This window comes from Thamnophis sirtalis, unplaced genomic scaffold, assembly GCF_051295495.1.
Source record: "Thamnophis sirtalis isolate CommonGarterSnake01/CBP01778 unplaced genomic scaffold, rThaSir2_p1.2 scaffold_9, whole genome shotgun sequence".
In the NCBI taxonomy this organism is placed as follows: Eukaryota; Metazoa; Chordata; class Lepidosauria; order Squamata; family Natricidae; genus Thamnophis; species Thamnophis sirtalis.
In genome coordinates, this window is record NW_028261389.1 from 20,685,398 (window position 1) to 20,705,145 (window position 19,748).

Consider the following 19,748-nt stretch of genomic DNA (forward strand, 5'->3'; position numbering starts at 1 on the left):
CTAAATATTGTAGTGAAACATTGAGGGGCGGGGGGAGGATATATGCATATTCATACAAAAATAAATATCCATAATGGAGAGGCAGAGCTGTAGAATTAATTGGGTAGTCAGCAGAGCAACATTTGCACATATTTCTTTCTTTTTCTTATATAGTCCTTGATTTTCGATTGTAATGGAGCTTGGAATTTCCATTGTAAGTCAAGGCCACCTCATGACCAACCCAATTTTACAACATTTTTTTTTTGCAGAGATCACAAAGCAAAGGTGATGGTTGTAAAGCAAGTCCCTTCATTTCTTCAGGAGTTTTGTGTGGGGAAGGAGGGGTGGAATTGGCTGAAAGGGCCTGAAACCAGCAAAAAAATGTTGTAAGCCATAGATACATGACTGCAGAATGCGGCAACCAGAAACAAAAGTGCCCAAAATGCGCTCATGTAACCATGGGGAAAGGGTTCATCGTCAGAACTCTGGAACCAGGTTGTAAGCACCTTTTGAGGGATCTGTCCTAACTCTGACTGGTTGCTAAGAAGCTGATCATTAAGTGAGAACTGTCTGTAGACCAGGGGTGTCAAACTCAATTTCAATGAGGACTGCATCAGGGCTGTGGTTGACCTCAAGGGGCCGAGTGGGTGTTGCCAACTGGGTGGGCGTGGCCAGCTTGACATCACTCCCCAAACTCTGCCATGTTTCCTCTTTATATTGGGTAGACCAAGACGGCCCCATGGCCAGATCCAACCACATTGCGGCCCTTGAGTTTGACACCCCTGCTGTAGATAAATGGGAATGGCTATGAATTAAATGCCCGGAACATTCTAACTACACATTTTGAGGACAGCCTTATTTTAGTGCATTCTTCAAACAGAGCAATATCCAGATCCTCTTAATTACTGTTCTTCATCTGTAACAATATTTTGAAGCATAAAAAAGCCATTTGCTAAAGGGGACAAATCGTAATTTCCATTACCAATGTTTTGATATCCATCAATGTACCCAATTAATTCAAACAAAATGCATTAATGAAAAGACAAAGGCAGAGACTGCTGTCTCTTACATGTGGTGCTGTTAAGAGAGGTGAATTGGTAAGGGCGGAAGCTGCTGTGCGTGATGTCACTTTAACAGTGCCCTGCAAGTGGGTGGGACTTGATGGTGGGAGGGACCGGGTTGGGCTTTGTCCACCCTCAGAATCACTGCCATGGCTGCTGGGGGGTGTTGGAGGCATGTGTAGAGTATCCACCACTGCAGGAGAAAAACAAGAGGAGGAAGAATAAAAAGAGAGTTTGTTTTAAAATATAAGAAAAAAGAGTGGTCCTGATTATTAGATGCTGTTAGGAATATAATTCTAACAATTCTAATAATTCTAACAACCCAATTCTGGGTTGGCAATATATAAATCATGTAAAAATGTTGTACCTGTTTCTTTAAATCATACTGTAAAATGTGATTGGTTGCTGTTTTCCTCAATCGGCCATAAGAGGGAGCTCTTTGTTCGTTAGATGCTGGGCTGATCTGATCTGAGTTTTTTGGAAGCTGGCTGTTAGAAAGTGCCGTGAGCTATTTAAGTTTTGCAACTGCTAGTAAACTTTGAGTACTGAACTGATTATATGATACTGGATTATGTTATTTCGTTTATCCCTTAACTGAAAGACATTGATGACTGACTGTCTTATCCGTGTATGACTTGGACTGTTTGATGGACTCTGATACCTCTATTTCCACGAAAGTAAAAGCCTATTTAAACTGCAGTGTCTCTGTATGCTGGTTTGTGTGTTCTCCAACACAACTCTCATAACACTTTGCTGAAGGTACTCGCTCTCCCAACAGGGAGCTTACTTAGCAGATGCTACGATTCAAAAATCCTAACCTACAGGTAATCTTTAGGACTGCAAAGTCTCTCCTCTACGGTATTTTATCTCACTCATGTGAATGGGTTTGAAAAATATATAATCTTGTTTTGTAAATCATAAACTTCCTGGATATCCAAACTAGGAAAGCCTGAGCTAAGAGAAGTGTCAGGCCTGGAAGCCATCTTTTGCATTGGGCCTTCTGGCCTACCACAATTAAGGCTGTGGGAAACTGGGAGGGGGGATTGTGTGATGTATGTTAGATATATAGTCAAAATAACATTCCTTTCTCAGAGAGTCACGGTCATCTTGCCCTGCACCTGGAGTGGTGTAACTGGGAGGCATCTCCAGTTGAGATGGTGCCTGAATGGGCCAAGTGATGGGCATATGGGTGCTGGGCAGGGACTTGGACTTTCGTTTGGGTGGGGAAAACCTGGAAGATTTCAGATTTGCATTTTCCCAGATGTGCCAATATGACATCTTCAATAAAAGAGATCTTTGAGGAATGCTTAGCCTTGGAATCTTATTTGGTTGGGGGTGTTACTTGGAACCCTGACAGGAAGCTTATAAATTACAATCAAATTATGAATGCATATGAAACAAACAAAATGTTACAAAGTTGTGCTTGTTTTGCAGTTACTTACCAAGCACATCTAAATTCTATTAAAGTAACCAAAATATAATTACAATCCCCAAGGCATGTCACAACTTTTGAATACCCCTAATGTTTGGAAATTAAAAATTGAAAAATTTGACACACCCTAATTTTTCACTCCTTAACTTGTACATGAGGTCTGAATAATGATTTCTAAGGGCAGACATGGCAGAAAAATAGCAGAATTAAATAATAACTTTCTCACAAGAGTATGAAAGGAAGAGTGAATAAATTAGTTACACCTGAACCAAAGATTATGTATAAATTTTAACAACAAACATAAAACCCATGATTCTAACTCAAAATTTGAAAATAAGCAAGCCTATGCATCTCTATAGTAAAGCAATTATATCATTATAGTGGAAAATGGTATGCTTCTTCACATTTCAACCTGGAATGATACCATTATGTTCTACCTGTCTGCCTATCAATCTATTTGTCTATATATCACCCAGAAAAAGTCACTCCCATATTGTTACCAAGAAAAGCACATTTTTTCACATAGTCATCAGGAAACGAACAGCCTTTTAACTTTTTATTCAATTCATTCATTCATTCAATTCATTCATTCATTCATTCCTCAAATTTACATAGTTGTCCATCTCCTAAAGAAGTGACTCTGGCAGTGTATCACAAAGTACTACTGCATAACTAGAGAAACACTGTGAAAACTCAATTCCAATGAATTATATAATGAATTAAAATTGTAATTTGAAAAAGGAATGGTAACAACATTGTGAAAACCAGATTTCTGTATCTGCATTTTTAGTAGTCAATAGACTAGAGAACAAATATTCTTGACTTCTTAGAAAAGCTTAGCTTAACAAAAAAAAGCAGGCCACCATAGAGGCCAATCATCCTTTCCTGATCTTAGTTTACTATCCTGGTTGGTTAAGGAAAAATTTCCTGCTTCAAATTAATACCATGTTTCTCCGAAAATAAGTCTTATTTTCTTTTGACCCCCGAAGTAAGCACTTGGCCTTATTTTCGGGGAGGTCTTAATATTTTTGAGGCGCAGAAGACGGCCAGCGTGGTTACCTCATGGCTGCTGCTGTGCTGCAATATTTTTAGGGAGAGCTTATTTTGGGGGAAGGGCTTATTTTAGGGCATGCGCTCAAAAGTCTGATTGGGCTTATTATCTGGATAGGTCTTATTTTCAGGGACCTGCGGGGAGCAGCAGAGCACTCAGGTGCCCGGCAGAGTTTCCACGGTGAGGCTCAGCTTTAGGGTGGGAATCCAGCACCGCCCTTGCTTGCCGGTGGCCCGATTCGCACCCCGCGGCACTTGAGAAGCCGTGGCTCACTGCTCGACCCTGTGGGGAGTGGCAGAGTGCTCCTGTGCCGCTGGAGCCTCTGCAGCAGGGCTTGCCTTTGGAAGGCTTGCACCCTTTGTCTCCTGCTTGCCCAGCAATTTCCTTTTCTGAGTGATACTTGTCTCACTCAGAGGCCTGGGCAGCGTGCCGCCCTCAAGAGGGCTTTTGGCAGATCTTTTTGCAGCTCGGAGAGCTGTCCAGCTCGCTTGTGGCTGCTGCTGTAGGGAGATGAATTATTCCTTTTCCTTTCTTTAAAATTCTTCCAAATTATCAGAGATCCAGGATGGCAAACCGTCCCGTTGAGGGACTGAGTCGATAACTGGGTGGTGCCTGGTGGATGGGGCATATACTAAGAGCTTATCTGACTCAGTCCAATCAATGAGAGGATAAGGTCAACCCATCCTGGATACTCCTCCCCTCACTATAGAGAACATGAAGATACAGAATTGTTAAGACAGCAGCCACAACTGTACAATCAATGTCATCAACAATGTCATGTCGTGACATAGTTTTTTTTAAAGGCAGTGCTTCAATTGGGTCGTGTGTGTCCGCACACACAAACATGCAGATACACTTGTATAAAAGAGATTGGAATTGTTGATACCTGCCAAGATCAACAGCTCAGGAAAAAGAGCACTGATGAAAACTTGAGCATCCTTTAGCAGTTTTCCCATTGTAATTAGATGGCTCAGAGGAAGAATAGAGCATCTTAAACTGATTGCATTCTTTCTTTGGACAATAGCCATGTTTCTTGCCAGGGGCACCCTAAAACCTTCGACTATCTCCTGCTCCTCTCCCCACCCTCCTTTTTTAGCTAAAACAACAGTTTCCTTGGGAGACAGTTTCTCTGTGTGTCTACTGTATAAATAATTCTAAACCACACACAGTCCTGATCACACAATGTTCTTTCTTGCCAATCATTATACAGAGGAAACTCTACGCTAAATAACAAACCTTCCTTGGATGAAAGGTTCAAAAATTGATCCACTTCATGTGGCTCCAGTTTAATCTCAGGAAGAACGCTGTGACTCTCCGATTTAATCTGAAAGACAAGAAATTCAAAAAGAAACAAAAAATTTTAGCATCAGGGCAGATTGTTATCCCTTTTTTGCTTCATTAAATAACATGGAAGCATGTGTGGCACCACTTTCTTCATTAACTTTGGGTGGACACCAGCTTTCTAAGACCCTCCTTGCACTGCAAGATGCCATTGCAAGCATGTCTCGTGCTCCAACTAGCTATTGAAACTAATTACTGGATCCATATATAGAATGGGTATACTCCAGAATAATAACACTGTCACCATTGGTCAATTGCAAAAGGCAGCCTTACTCAGAACAGCTTACATCCTGCAACAATACTTTTATCATCAAAAATTCACATCTACCTATCCCAGGTCTTTGGGAAGGGTCTTGTTAGGTGGATAAAAATGCCAAATCCAGGCGCAACATCTGGCTTGACTATGCAATGAGCCACAATTTATTAAATGTATATGCCACTCAATTCCAAGCAAATGAGTTCTCATAGAATGGGAGGAACCATTTTTAGATACTCCTGAATGATGTCTTCCACAGGGGATATGCAGATCAGAAATGGAAAGCTGGCAAACAAGTCTTCTGCATGGTTTGTCGTAGCAGAGAGTAGACCACAATTGGGACAAAGCAATTCTCTCACTAAGTGTTGCAGTTGTTAAACGGTAAATCACATGACCACAATGGACATATGACCTTATTTCTCCTTCAGTTGTTAAGCAAAACATCATGTGACTGGGATATAGAACTTTACTTCTGTCTTCTCTATCACCTCTGTCTCAAATTAGATAAAGCACTATGTTTCTCATTGTCTAGGGCAGGGGTATCAAACTCAAGGTGCTTAAATATGGCCAGCCTGTAAATAGCAAAGGACCAGCCCGTGGTGCCTCTGGCAGCCAAAAGGGGCACCCCCCACACCCCGTTTCGTCCGCAAAATGATGGCCATCCAGCCCAAAAGCAGAGTGCAGGGGGCCTTATGCACACACACACATGCACCCCATTTTGGCCGTCAAAGTGCTGCAGGAGGCCATCCAGGCCAAAAATGGGGCATGGGGGGGTCTTGCACCGCCTCCCCACGCCCCATTTTGGCCAACAAAGTGGTGCACAGGAGGTTGGCCAGGCCAAAAACTGGGTGCAGGGAGCCCTCACGCAGCCCCCCCCCGGGCCCCATTTTGACCAGCAGGGTGCTGCAGGAGGTTCCATCCCGTCTCCCTCCCTCCCGTCTCCCCAAGGTGGCCCACAGAGAACTACAATGCTGATCCGGCCCGCGAAGAAATCCAGTTTGACACCACTGTTCTAGGGACATTATGCATTTGCTAATCAAGACTTTGAATAGTAGAAATCATACATCATCTTTCATCGGTGGCTCTTCCCCTTCCAGGATGTTGGGGTTGGGCGAAGCAGTGAGACTGCCTGACGGAGCAAGGCCAGATTCTTCAGTCACTGCTGGTTCTGTCTTTATGTTGGCTGACGTCAGCTCTGATCCCAGGCACCAGTCTTCATTTTTCAAGTCAGCTGGGGGAATGAGAAATGAAAACAAAGCACACATTAAGAGCCAGAAATGGACAGAGTTCCACAGAAATCAAAAGGGGGAGGGAGAAGAAAACCAGAGAATGCAAATCCAAGCTAAGGAAAGGAGAGGAAATGTGACCAAGAAAGCATTTAATTAATTAAGCAATGCTTTTTATTTCCTCTTTTGGGCTTTTACTTCAGAGAGAAACCTGGGGCTTTAAACCGCAGCCTCTACACAGCCCTGGGGTGAAGGTGAATTGGCTGAGGACACGAAATAAGGTAATTACTGAAAATTGCTAAGAAAAAACCTCCAACAAGACTAAACAAGCCATCAGACAAGCAGCCGGAGGTCTGTGTTAAAGCCAACCAAACCATTGCTTAGTTCCCCATCTCTGCCACTGGGGTTGTTCAGCTTCCTTTGAGCTCATGAGATTTGAAATATCTTAAAATAAATGTTCTTTTGTCTTAAAATTCTAGTCTCTTTCTCAAGGCTTAGTGCGACAGGGAAATAAAATTCATGGAACTGTGAAAGCCTTGGTTGATTTATAAACTATCTTTATTTTTATTTTAAAATGAGAGATAATGCTAAACAAAATCATTGGCAAATAAAGCAATGTGGCCTTAATGTGTGTGTGTGGGGGGGGGGAACAAAACAAGAATAAATAGAAGTTTAGAAACAGCTGCAGAATGTGTAATACCAATCAAGATTTTGTAAAGGCCTTTTTAAAATATATACATTTGCTGAAATATACTAATTTGCTAAATAAGTACATAAATAACATTTGCTAAATAAATAAGAGAAGATATTCTGCAATCTGGCTGGCACAAACAAAAACTTTTTTTTCATAATTTTCCTTCCCAACATTTTTTAATGACAGTGAGTCTAAAGCTGAAGCGGTATCAAACATATTCAAGGGAAATAAGATCATGCTGGAGATAGTCACAAGCCATTGACGGACTCCTTCCCCAACCCCTGTCTTTCAAAAGCACTGAGACCAGGGGCCGGCTTCAAAAATTTCAGCAACAGATTCTCTGCCCCGTTGCTGGGTAGGCGTGGCCATGGTAGGCGTGGCCTAGTCAGCCTCCTGCACCACAGCGGATAGGGGTCGCCTTTGCCTTCCCCAGGCTCTGAAGGCTTTCCTCGAACCTCTGGGAGGACGAAAACTGCCTCCCTCAGGCTCCATAGCCCCCCTGGAACTTCCAGAACGTCCAGGAAGCCTGGTTTCCCCCCTCCACAAAGGACCTGCACTTACCTCACATCCAAAATGGGCCGCATGGGAGGGGAAGGGCCAGCCAGGGATGGGATTTGGAAATTCTCCAAACTGGCCATAAACGTTAGCTACGGGTTCTCCTGAACCTGGGCGAACCTGTAGCAGCCAACCCCTGACTGAGACTCCAAATTCCTGAATTTCCAGCCAGCTATCTGTGAACTAACTAGGCCAGGAAAAGCTAATTTGGAGGTGTGAAGCAAATGTTGGTGACCAGTGACTGCGCCCTCTTTGGGGTCATTCCGGAGCCCACAAGATCAACTTCTAAATTTTCAGCAGTTAATTGATTGATAATGACAGTGGATCTTAATATTGGTTTTCTCTGAACAAAAATAAGTAGAATAGGTATGTTAAATCTTCAATAGGCTTAGCACATTTTTTACTTTCTTAAAAAGAGACTTTTCCTTAGCATTTTTTTTAAAAAAGAGACCTACCCTTAGCTATTTTTGCTTTATTTAGGAGGAAAAAAATTTTTTTTAAGGGATCAAAAGGGCCAAACATTTCACCTTGTCCTCTGTAGATACATCACTGCATCGTGGTCTTGTTTTCTGCAGCTGATTTTATTTTTAAAAGGGTACAGATAGTCCTCGATTTATAACCACAATTGAGCACAAAATTTTTGTTGCTAAGTGAGACAGTTGTTAAACAAGTTTTGGGCCATTTTACAACCTTTCTTGCCAGTTGTTAAGTGAATCACAACAATTGCTGAGTTAGTAACATGGTTGCTAAGTGAATCGACTTCCCCATTGATTTTGCTTGCCAGAAGGTTGCAAAAGGGGATCATACGATTCCCCCCCCTTCAAAGTCTTTGTAACTATCATAAGTATGAGTCAGTTACCAAATGTCTGAATTCTGATCACATGACTATGGAGATGCTGTTACGGATTTTAAGTGTGAAAAACAGTTGTAAGTCACTTTTTTTCAGTCCTGTTGTAACTTGGAAAAGTCACTAAACCAATGCTTGTAAGGGAAGGACTACCTGTATACTACAGCTAGGAAAAACAGAGGCTACTAAGAGTCAAGATCAGCACCATAAAAATACCAGTGGAGAAGTGCAAAGGAAACTGAACCAAATTGTTGAGAGGTAGAAGTCTCCTTTAAAACTTTTAAAATTCTAATTATAGTGCTCCTTATCCCATTTCCAGCAACAGCTAGCTTGACGCTTGTTGGAGGCCCTCTTGTATATTTCAAATCACCATCAAGTTATACCACATCCACTCAAAAATTAAAAACTCTTTTGTATTACATGTAGTTCTTTATTTATAGTCATTCATTTAGTGACCATGTGAAGTTGCAATGGTATTGAGAGGAAGAAAACCACAAGTTCTCACACTTATGACCATCACAACATCCCCATGGTCACATGATCAAAATTATGGGGCTTGGCAACTGGTAATGTGTTTACAATGACTGCAGTGTCCTGTGATAACCATTTGCAACCTTCCCCAGTTGTCTTCCAATGAGCAAAGTCAATGGAGGAAGATTCACTTAGCAATAGAGCTTAGACTTACATGCCGCTTTACAGTGCTTTATACAGCCCCCTCTAAGTGGTTTAAAGAGTCAGCCTATTGCCCCCAACAATCTGGGTCCTCATTTTACCCACCTGGGAAGGATGGAAGGCTGAGTGAACCTTGAGCCTTGTGAGATTTTAATTCCCAAATTGCAGTCAGCTGGCAATTAGCAGAAGTAGCCTGCAGTACTTCACTCTAACCCAGTGTTTCTCAACCTTGACGACTTTAACTCCTATGGACTTCAACTCCCAGAATCCCCTAGCCAGAACAGCTGGCTGGGGAATTCTGGGAGTTGAAGTCTACAGGAATTAAAGTCGCCAAGGTTGAGAAACACTGCTCTAACCACTGCGCCACCACTGCTCTGCAAGCTCATTTAAGTTATCAAGATTCACTTAACAGCCTCATGATTCACTTACCATTCACTGCAGTATTTTGCTTAACGGTAGCAAACAAAGCCTTAAAATTGGGCGGCACCCATTTAATATCCGCCCGGCTTAGTATACCAGAAATTCTGGTCCCAAATGTAAGTCAAGGATTATCTGTATTTAAGGACAAGAGCCAGAGGAATCTTAGGCCCCTATGACTTTCTCTATGGGTATCATTTCAGACCCATGTCATGATTGCTTGCCGTTATCCTCTTCAACAACGTCTCTTTCATAAAATGATACATTTTATGAGCTGATGGATTGAGCCACCTTTCTTAAAGAGAGGAGATATTTATTGCTGCAGAATGCAATTACCAAGAGATCTGTCCACAACAAGGGGGGGTGGGGGGGAAGCTAAGTTTGAGAGGAAAAGCTTCCTGCAACCTTCTATTTCTGCAGCCTTCAATTCGGCAACAGGAAGGTGATAGGGGGACTTTGTACATTTGATGCTAGTAATTACCCCATGGGTGTAATTTTAAAATCTCTCCCATTGGCAAGGGAAGATATAATTTGAATTGCATTGGCCGAGCCAAGAAAAATTACAAGCAAACATAAATATGTATAGTATATCCTGTAATCAGACACTTCAAAACAGTAATCTAAGCTGTGCCAAGAAGGATCAACATGGAGGGAAAAAACTGCATTAAGGGAGGGGAAAAACAGGACTCACAGGGCTTATGTATGAGGGGTTCTTGACCCATTAAAAATGTACACAACTTATCTCAAAACTGAGACATTTTTTTAGAAAAGGCCTGTTATTCTATAAACGTCTGGCATTAGAAACAGAAATTATCCCTCACAGGTATCTGCCTGATAAATACAACCCACAGGCAGATTCTATTCACAGGTTACTCACAGCAAAGCAAGCATAATCCCCCTATTTTAGTGCTTCTGTAATACTAGCTCTCTCTCTTCTCCTCCCAGGTGAGCAACTGGTATTCCTGTATGAAATAGTTTCCTTTCAGAGTTGCCCAGAATCAGGGGTTTCTCTGCTCCCTCACCTCCTTCCTTTTACTCTAATTCCACAGATACTGAAAGGCACGCTTTGCTCTCAACAAAGAAGCTTCTGTGCAACGGTCAAACACTAGAATCTTTTTTTCCGATGGGCAGAGTGGAATGATTAAATGGAAAGGAGAGGGGGTGGGTGAGGGGGTGGGTGGGTGGGAATGAGGAGAAGCAGAAGAGAAGCTAAAGGATTATATGTGCAAGAAAAATTGTGAAGAGCTTTTTGTTTAGCAGGGCGGCCACCAGTTTCAGTGATCCAAGGTTCAGACTGTGTAAGAGTCCGGCTCTGATAGGAATTTGTTTTCCATAGTAGATTCCGGTTCTCAAAGGACCAAGTTAAGAGTTTCCAAACATATGTAGAAGGTCTCGCTCTCTTTAACACTGGGTCTGTAGCCAAAGGCCTACATTCCAGGGAAATTACTTCTCACTTTAGAATCCAGCTGTTGTGAGAAGTTTTATATCCAAAGCTATTTTATTTTTCATACTGTTTCCATCTTCCCTTAAAATATTAACAGAATCCACAACGGTCTCAGAATCAGTGTTTCCACTAGAGGATTGGCAGTCAAGCTGAAACTAAATTCATCAATTACAATTAGCAAAATTCTTCAAACCCCCAAAGTTACCCAGAGCTAATCGACATATCAAAGGATAAGGTCTGCAAACACAGAGGTAATTAAATTAGGTCTCCCAACTGAACTGCAACTTCACAAGAATACATACTTACACACACACACACAGATACACACACACACCAGAGGTGGTACTCAGCAGGTTCTGACTAGTTCTGGAGAACCGGTAGCAGAAATTTTGAGTAGTTTGGAGAACCGGCAAATACCACCTCTGACTGGCCCCGTCCCCATCTATTCTCTGCCTCCCAAGTCCCAGCTGAACAGGAGGAAATGGGGATTTTGCAGTAACCTTCCCCTGCCACACCCACCAAGCCATGCCACTCCCACAGAACCGGTAGTAAAAATATTTGAATCCCACCACTCTCTCTCTCACACACATACACACACGTGTCACCCTAGAATCAGCATGTATACCCTTCCACACCCCGGACAAGGTCCCCTTATAAAAAATCTGTTGCTATACACAATTTCTCTGTAGTTAAATTAGTAACTGCAGTGTGTGCTACTAACTTAACAACTTCAATGATTCACTTAGCAACTGTGGCAAGTAATGTTGTAAAATAGGGTAAAATTCTCTTAACAAATGTCTCACTTAACAATAGAAATTTCGGGCTCAATTGTGGTTGTAAGTCAAGTACTACCTTTGCTTTTTAAATTTTTTAGTACTGGTAGATGTAAATTACTCAGAGCCTTCAGGAATCTAATGGTACATAAAAAAAACAGCTACAGTAAAAAACAGCTACAGTAAACAAACAAAAAATAGTCATAGTAAATAAACAAAAAAGCATAAAATAAAAAATTAGTAGTCACCTTTTACTGCATTTTTTTAAAAGTCCAAAAAATACAAAATTAAAATATATGCAACAAAATATCATAGACTCAATTGGTTTCAAATGCAAAGAGTGAGATAACCAAGATATATCTGCCTGGTGCCAGTATTTATTATCCGGATGCCAATATTTTCCCAATATTTAACAAATTATTATTTGCATTGTATCACAATTTACTATTTCTTTTTTTATGTTAATTGGATTCTAGGGAGAGTTTTAAGGTGTTGCATAAATACATATATTGAGCCAAATTAGAATTTCACAAATTGGCAATCTCCATTTGAGGAGAAAAAAACATGCACGGTGACTAAGACGAATCCTATTTCTAATTTAATGAAATATCTGGAGTGCTTTTTACAACAAAAGCAATTTATATAAAAGATACTTCAAATAGTCAAATAAAACTTAGCAAAGTAAAGTTTACGGAGTAACATGAAACTGGTATAACCTTAAATGAATTCAAGTATTTGCCGATATAATATATCCATGATGCAGATTTCAGAGTCTGACAAATGGGGGATTCTTTTCTTAAACCGCAGAATGATGCAATAGTCAGTAATTTACTTTCTGGCTAATTCCTTGGTTTCAAATTCCAGTTGAAGCTAACCCGAATGAAATACAGCTGGGTGACACACTTAGCTTTAGAAAAGTTTCAAATTCTGGTTAAAGAGCTGTTGGGAATAAGGGTAAAATGGCATCATACTCATTCACTTTAACTTTTGTTTTAGTTTATCACTCAAATTCATTGTTAAGTAAACCTTTATTTTAAGCTAGAACTGTTCTTCCTATGTACTTGTAAAGACAGTAAAATGTTAAGAGAAAAAGAATGTGACTGATTCCAGTTATTATATCTCAAGGAGGCTTAAAAAGATTCTCTAATTCAGGGAAATAAGTTTCTTAAATGTGATATACAGATGGTCCTTGACTTACGACCACAATTGAGTCCAAAATTTCTGTTAGCAGGACAGTTTATGGAGATTCTCAGTCACCCAGATCTGGGGAAATGGAAGGATGTATACTCCTTGCAGAGCATAAATTTATAAAATGAATATCAAATAAATATATAAATATATAAAATATATACTCCTTGCAGAGCTGTGTGCAAGGAGTATAAATCCTTCCATTTTCCCACCATCCAGTCATAGCTGAAGAAGCTCCTTGGATAAGAAGCAAAATGTCTTCAAAAAAAAAACCAGAAAGTCCAGTTGCCTCTTGAAAAAGCACCTTTGGGATAGCAGGACAGTTGTTAAGTGAGTTTTTCCCCATTTTACAACCTTTCTTGTCACACTTGCTAAGCGAGGCACTGCAATTGTTAAGTTAGTCGTTAACTGGTTTCCCCATTCACTTTGCTTGTCAGAAGGTTGACAAAGGGGATCGCACGATCCTAGGACACTGTAACTGTCATAAATATGAGTCAGTTGCCAAATGCTTGAGGATGGGGAAGATGCAATGGTCATAAGTGTGAAAAATGGTTGTAAGTTATTTTTTTCAGTGCCGTTGTAACTTTGAAGGGTCTCTAAATGAAAAGCTGTTAAGTTGAGGACTGACTGTATAAATATGGGTTGTCTGTACATCAGTGGTGGTTACGACCGGTACACCCCAGTACGGGCGTACCGGTGCCTGCCAGGAACACTGGGTACCGTTCCAGTACAGTGCTCCGAAGGCCCACTCGCCATCCTTACCTGTATTTGAGCTCTTCGGGGGTTCCGTGTAGGGAGCGTATGGCGCCTGCGCGATGCTCTGCCGAGCAGTTGGAGCGTCGGGGAGGCATCGCAGAGCGTTGCAGGAAGTAAGGACACATGCACGCTGCGCGTGTTCATGTGGAGGATGCCAGGCACCGTTGCACCATACTAGTTGCAATGGGATCCAGAACCCACCACTGATGTACTTGTACATATTCGTATGTATGTAACAGAATTTATGAATACTGTGTGTATGATTAACATTATCTGATTTTTCCCACAAGTAGGATATGACTTCGGAGACCATACTTTCTTGGGGAAAAAATAAAAGGGGGCAAATCTGAAAAAAGGTTCATAAGGATAAACATATGATTATTATTTTACTTAATTATTTAAATAAATTAAATAAATCTCAAGGGTAGCTTTCTGAATTAAAAGAGCTGTCCTCCACCATAAGAAACATGTGAGGACTGTAGATGTGACTGAAAGATCAGGTGTCCAGTCTGCAATTTAATTAATATACTTCTGCTTTGGAAGGGCCAGGAAGTGGTGTCCACTTGCAAGCAAAAGCAAAACAAGTATCCTGTGACAGTGATCTTGGTAACTTTCCCTTGACAAAATATCAGTCTGTCTTAAAGCTTGACTTGGATTGCTTAGACGTGTCAAGAAACCTGCTCTCAAAAAACGTGTCAACTCACGAAGCTTTCCTGACCTGCTCCCGAGTTGCCATAGGCAAGGGGCTGGGAATCGCACCTCGCAGCTGCACCAAGGAACGCGACACAGCCTAGCTGGCCAAAGTGAAAGCCATCTCAATGGAGACTCGCAATGGCTGGAGGGCATGAATTCTACGACCTGTGAAATTGCTTTGTTGAGGAATGTGACTGGTGACACACTCTGGGGCGATGGGGAAGCAGGGTCCAAGGCCAGGCGCGAATTGGGTGAAGCTAGAGCTGGCTTCACCTAGGTAGTGCCAACATGGCGCTCCTAATAAACAACTGGATTTTTCTTGCTAAATGGCTTGAGACTCTTAATTTTATTAGGGCATTGGTCGGAACCCTGACAAAACGATTAGACTCCACTGCAATATGAATTAAGATTCCTTTCCAATGACTATTTTCTTTTAGTATGTGGGAGAAACTGAAACTATATGAAGGCAAAAGGAAAAAAATGTATTGTTTTATTCCAGCTCTTATCCAATTCTATCTCAGCAGGCTTGATAAGCAAGCATCAGCACTTAGAACAGTTAAAAGATCATTAATGATTCACCAGAAGTATGAGTAACTCCAAGTCTTGGATTCCCTAAGATCTTTGATATAATTGTCTATTTTCAATAGAAAAAACCATATTAATTCTAACTGATCAATAATGATAGAAATATACAGACACAGCATCCTGGTGAACTCCCAGCTCCACCTGATTGCAATTTCTTTTGGGATTTTCAGTTTTGGAAAAAAATGAAACGGAATCATGCTGGAAAGCAAAGCAGTTTTGCATAACAAGAATGCTTTGGAGTTCTGCATAGGCTCAGTAACATTCTTTAATAAATAAAAATGATAGATCTATATCCAAATGCCCAGAAAAATGTCAGAGGTCACCTGAGGTAATAGGAATGGCAGGGAGCAACCTCTCCAGCTTGTCTTCATCAATGGACGGGTTATGATCGGCCATCCTCAAGATGGCAGCCATTTTGTGAAAAAGATATGATTTAATTCCCATTCTACATTTAGGTCTTCACTTAAGACCTTTTACATTTGCAGAGATTATGAATTCCTATATTTTTTTAAAAATCACTCTGACGTATTTTTACTCATTCAAGAAAGAAAATGGTAAGGATAATAACAGCTACTTTTAGAAATGAGTGAATTAATTTGTTGGCAGGGTATTAAGCAAAGTCTGATTAAATGTGCACATCAAAATGATTTTTAGCAGAATATATGGCCACAACTAGAACAATAGTCAGAAAAAAGAAATCTTCCACCTCTCTTTGCTGCACAGAATCATTTTGGAATCAAGCAGGTTTCTAAAATAAAAAAAACAAGGGGTCCATTTTCTTCAGGTATGATCACCAGATGCTAATCTTTGCAATGATTGAGTTTATTTACAATTATACAAAGGCTTCACTTTTTCAAAATACTCAAACCTACTGTACCACTTTAGGTCTCCAAAGAGGCTGCCACTTGCTCAGAATATTGTTAGCCAGCAGAAAAGTAAACCTTTTTTTTTTGTTGTTAATTTTTTTTCATGACATCACCCTTTGGAAATGTCTGAAATTCTAAGTTATTCACACCCCATTGCCTACATCAAGATTCTAGACATGTTACACCTCAAGACACCTCAATAGTGAGAGTCTTATTTCTAGAAGCTGGTTAGCAAAATTAATTATACTCTTTTACCTTCATTGAAATTGTCATCAGCTGAAATATGGGTCAGTGGCGACTGGGGCCGAGAGTCCCCACAAAGGGAATAACTATGCTCTGCCTGGATGAGGGGAGCTGGGGAAACTGGTGATAACTCCACTTCCATCATCTCATTTTTCTCAGACAGGAAGGGATCGTTTAAGAGTTGTCCCAAAACATCCTGGGAAAAGTCATCAAGGAGTTCTGTGAAGGGCTGTAAGAAAAGGAAAGGAAGCACAGAAAGAATTTAATAAAAGCCGTAAGTCATACTTTACATTGGTTCCACTCAATGATCAGTAACAAAACAGTGGAAAAATGACAGAACCAGCATTAATCATTCAAAGAGTCCTCAATACCAGATCTTCCATCTGGGAGGTTTTTCAATTCCATCTTCTCATTAACTGTCATGAAATAGCTTCAATTTCATCATGCCCTTGTTCTCACCACATGTTTATGAATATAATAACTACAAAGGAAGTTCATGGGTAGGGGGATACTTTCCATGCTCTTCATAACCAACGTTCAGGTCACTTACAATCATGGGGCTCTTTTGAGTATACAACAATAAGGATGGAATCAACACTACTTCACTTCACCAAAACCTAAAGGGAACTATAATTCATTTACCAATGTGGAAACCATGATTTTTGATTTGGTATTCTAATAATTTACTAGTCTGATCACACAAACACATTTTCATATATTTCTAGCACATTAACTTAAAGCCACATAGGAAAAAATGAACTCATGGTAGCCCATTCAGTAGGGTGCAAACAGTCCCTCTACATATTCATATTATGGATTCATGTAAGTTAGCATCATTATTCAAGCAGGGCTTTTCCTTCTTTTCAACACTATAGTTGTACCAAATATGCCCTTCCCAATAATTTCATAGACATTTAGAAAGATTTCTAAACATAGACATTAAAGGCCCATTTCAAAGGGGCAGGCAACACTACTGTATAATTACGTTTTTTCTCAATTCCATTCTCATTCTGCAAACTTTGGACTCATACTTGAAACGACTTAAAAACATTTAATGCCAAAGATCATCACATCTTATGATAACTGAAAATATGTGTTCACAAGATGTTCTATGAAGTACTTCACTTTATCAATTTATGGGAAGAGTCTAGCAGTTCAGGAAAAAAAGAGAACATCCTATCCATCCAGACTTTATATCAACTGTTTTGCTATACTACCAATTCAGTATGTTTTGTGGAAACTGGAACCTGGGTAGTTTTCAAACATATGTAATTCCATTATCTTACACCTACATGCCAAACTCTAAAGTATTTTTTTCAGCTTTATGTTAGACTAGTCGATATGCACTAGTATACACTTTCTCTGTATTTAATTTCTAAACACTTCACTTACATGTGTGCATATTTGTCTGTCTATGAATGCAACTATGTCCTAAAGGGATGTTTATTTGAGAGTGCATGGCTATAATTTTTACCACGACAATAATAAAATGGTTATTTTCTTTATTTTGGTGGGGAGAACTAGGAAGGAAATGTAAGGAAGCAGGCTTTGTCAAAATATAAAGAAAAGTTCCCTAATAGCAAGAATTGTTCAATAACGAAGCAGCCATTTTCATTGGAGTTTACAGCAAACAGCAGAAATGGCTGTAGAAAAGGAATGCTCTAGAATTTACTAGATCAGTGGTGGGTTCCTACCGATTTGGCTGAACCGGTAATGGTTTGGCAGCCTCGGTCATTGGAACCGGCAGCGACCCAGGCCTGCCACGCTCCTGAACCGGATCTCTGGGCGGTACCATAGGCGTCACCATCTTGTTTTTCAGTTCTGCACTGAAAAACTAATAGCACTGCACATGCACATGCGCAAACCGGCAGTAGTGCCTGCTGGAACCCACCCCTGTATTAGATACACTCTAGATACTTTTTAAGTAACTGTTAAATTCGGTGTAGTGTTAAAATACAAATATTGTAAAATAAACTCAGGAAAACCCTGTGACAAATGCTAAAAGTATTATTTCATGTTGCAACAACATGAAGCAATTTTCCACACTACCCCAAAAAAGTTCTGTGGGAAATGAAAAAGAATGAATAAGCATATGTCACCCAACTAAGGGATGTAGGATTTGTTGTCAAAGCACTTATATTCTCTAAGCATGCGAGGATCTTCAGCTGTAGGAAAAAAACATTTTTCCAGTATTTTCTGGACTGAGTGTTCCATAAAGAAAATAACTTCTCACAATAGCCTAACTTACTTTATGTGAAAACAAAGCACAAATGACAGTTTCCCCCACACTGCTGTGTGCCTATACTCATAAGGAACCATTAAAACAGCCTACAGTGGCAACACACTACATTTGTTATGTTGATAATAAACTCATTGGTAATTGTGTATATTTGTTTCAAGGTAGTTACTGTCTAATGATTTCTAAACTGCTAAATCTAGCTGTGCCCCATGCTGCTTTTTTAAATGGAATGGGGATTTATCAGCTTCTCAGAGCACTGGACTATAATTTATGTCGCTTACTCTCTGACCATCCATAAAAGTAAAGTCCAGTTCATCTTTTGGTGGTATAATTAATATATCCTTATACCAGCAGGAGCCGTTGGAGCTGCCGACAGACTCCGATAGCGAGGGACCCTATGAGTCGGCTCTGGAAGATGTGGGCAGGGTGCAGACTCCGAGCAGGGACCAGAGAGGCTGGTTGGCCACCAGGAGGCGCCTGAGGCATGGAGCAGCGGTGAAAGCCAAAGGGAGTTTGTCCCTGACGTCAGGCCCTGGAGCAGTGGGGAGGAGCAAAGGGAGTTGGTCCCGGACGCCAGGCAGAGAAGGGCAGAGAAGCACAGGCAGCAATTACGGAGACATAAAAGATAATCAGGCCCAGGTGGTTGTGATTTGGCTCCTCCCAAGAGAGTATATAAGAAGAGACTTTGGGAAGAGACCTTTTGCAGGACACAACTTGCAACCTGCAACCTTACTAAGCTGGAGAAGCTCTTGTGTATATCTCTTATCTGTAGGAGTCTAGGTTGCTGTCAAAGTCTTGTCTGTGAGTAATTACTGTGAATAAAGTGTGGCTAACAGTAACCTTGTGTCGATGTGACTCACCGTACGGAGGGGGGGGATTAGAACAGAGAAATATATGTACCAAATTAGGACACTCATAGCAGAAATAACAACAGAGCATCTAATTTTCATTACATTAAATTAGCAGTTGGAATAAACTGACAACAGGAGAGTAACTGAAAGTTTTGGTTGGATACTAAAAGTTATTGAAAAATAAGTAGCTTTCTCTAATAGCCCAGTGGTAGGTAAATAATATTAATAGATAAACATGCATGGGCTTCAATCACAATAATAGCTGAGAATATTCATTTAAAACAAGCACTATATTTTGGAATAGTCTACATAATGAATTATGAACATATTTGCTATTGCATCCTATTCTGGGACAATTAAAGTACACAGCAATTGAAATATTATATTTTTAGTTTTATATTTATGTTGATCTGCTAAATTAGCAACACTATTAACTATGTTTGATTGAAGGCTGGGCTACAACTGTCAGCAATTAGAGGGCTTAAAAACGTAGTCATGTTTTCCCTGAAGCTTGGATTTCCATTTTCTTCAAACTGGGAAACTAGCTTCAATTCATAATTTCAAATCTTAATTTTTTAG

The 19,748-nt window shown here is 40.4% G+C and overlaps 1 protein-coding gene across 1 annotated transcript in view; it reads right to left on the reverse strand.

Annotated features, from left to right (window-relative positions):
- CREB3L2 (cAMP responsive element binding protein 3 like 2) overlaps positions 1–19,748 on the reverse strand; it is a 71,463-nt gene that overhangs the window by 16,615 nt on the left and 35,100 nt on the right. Inside the window, exons 2-5 of the mRNA XM_014073413.2 lie at positions 16,092–16,308; positions 6,185–6,351; positions 4,760–4,847; positions 1,049–1,233 (exon numbers count right to left, since the gene is read on the reverse strand). Coding sequence (XP_013928888.1) covers positions 1,049–1,233; positions 4,760–4,847; positions 6,185–6,351; positions 16,092–16,308 — 657 coding nt within the window. The remainder of the gene's footprint in view (positions 1–1,048; positions 1,234–4,759; positions 4,848–6,184; positions 6,352–16,091; positions 16,309–19,748) is intronic.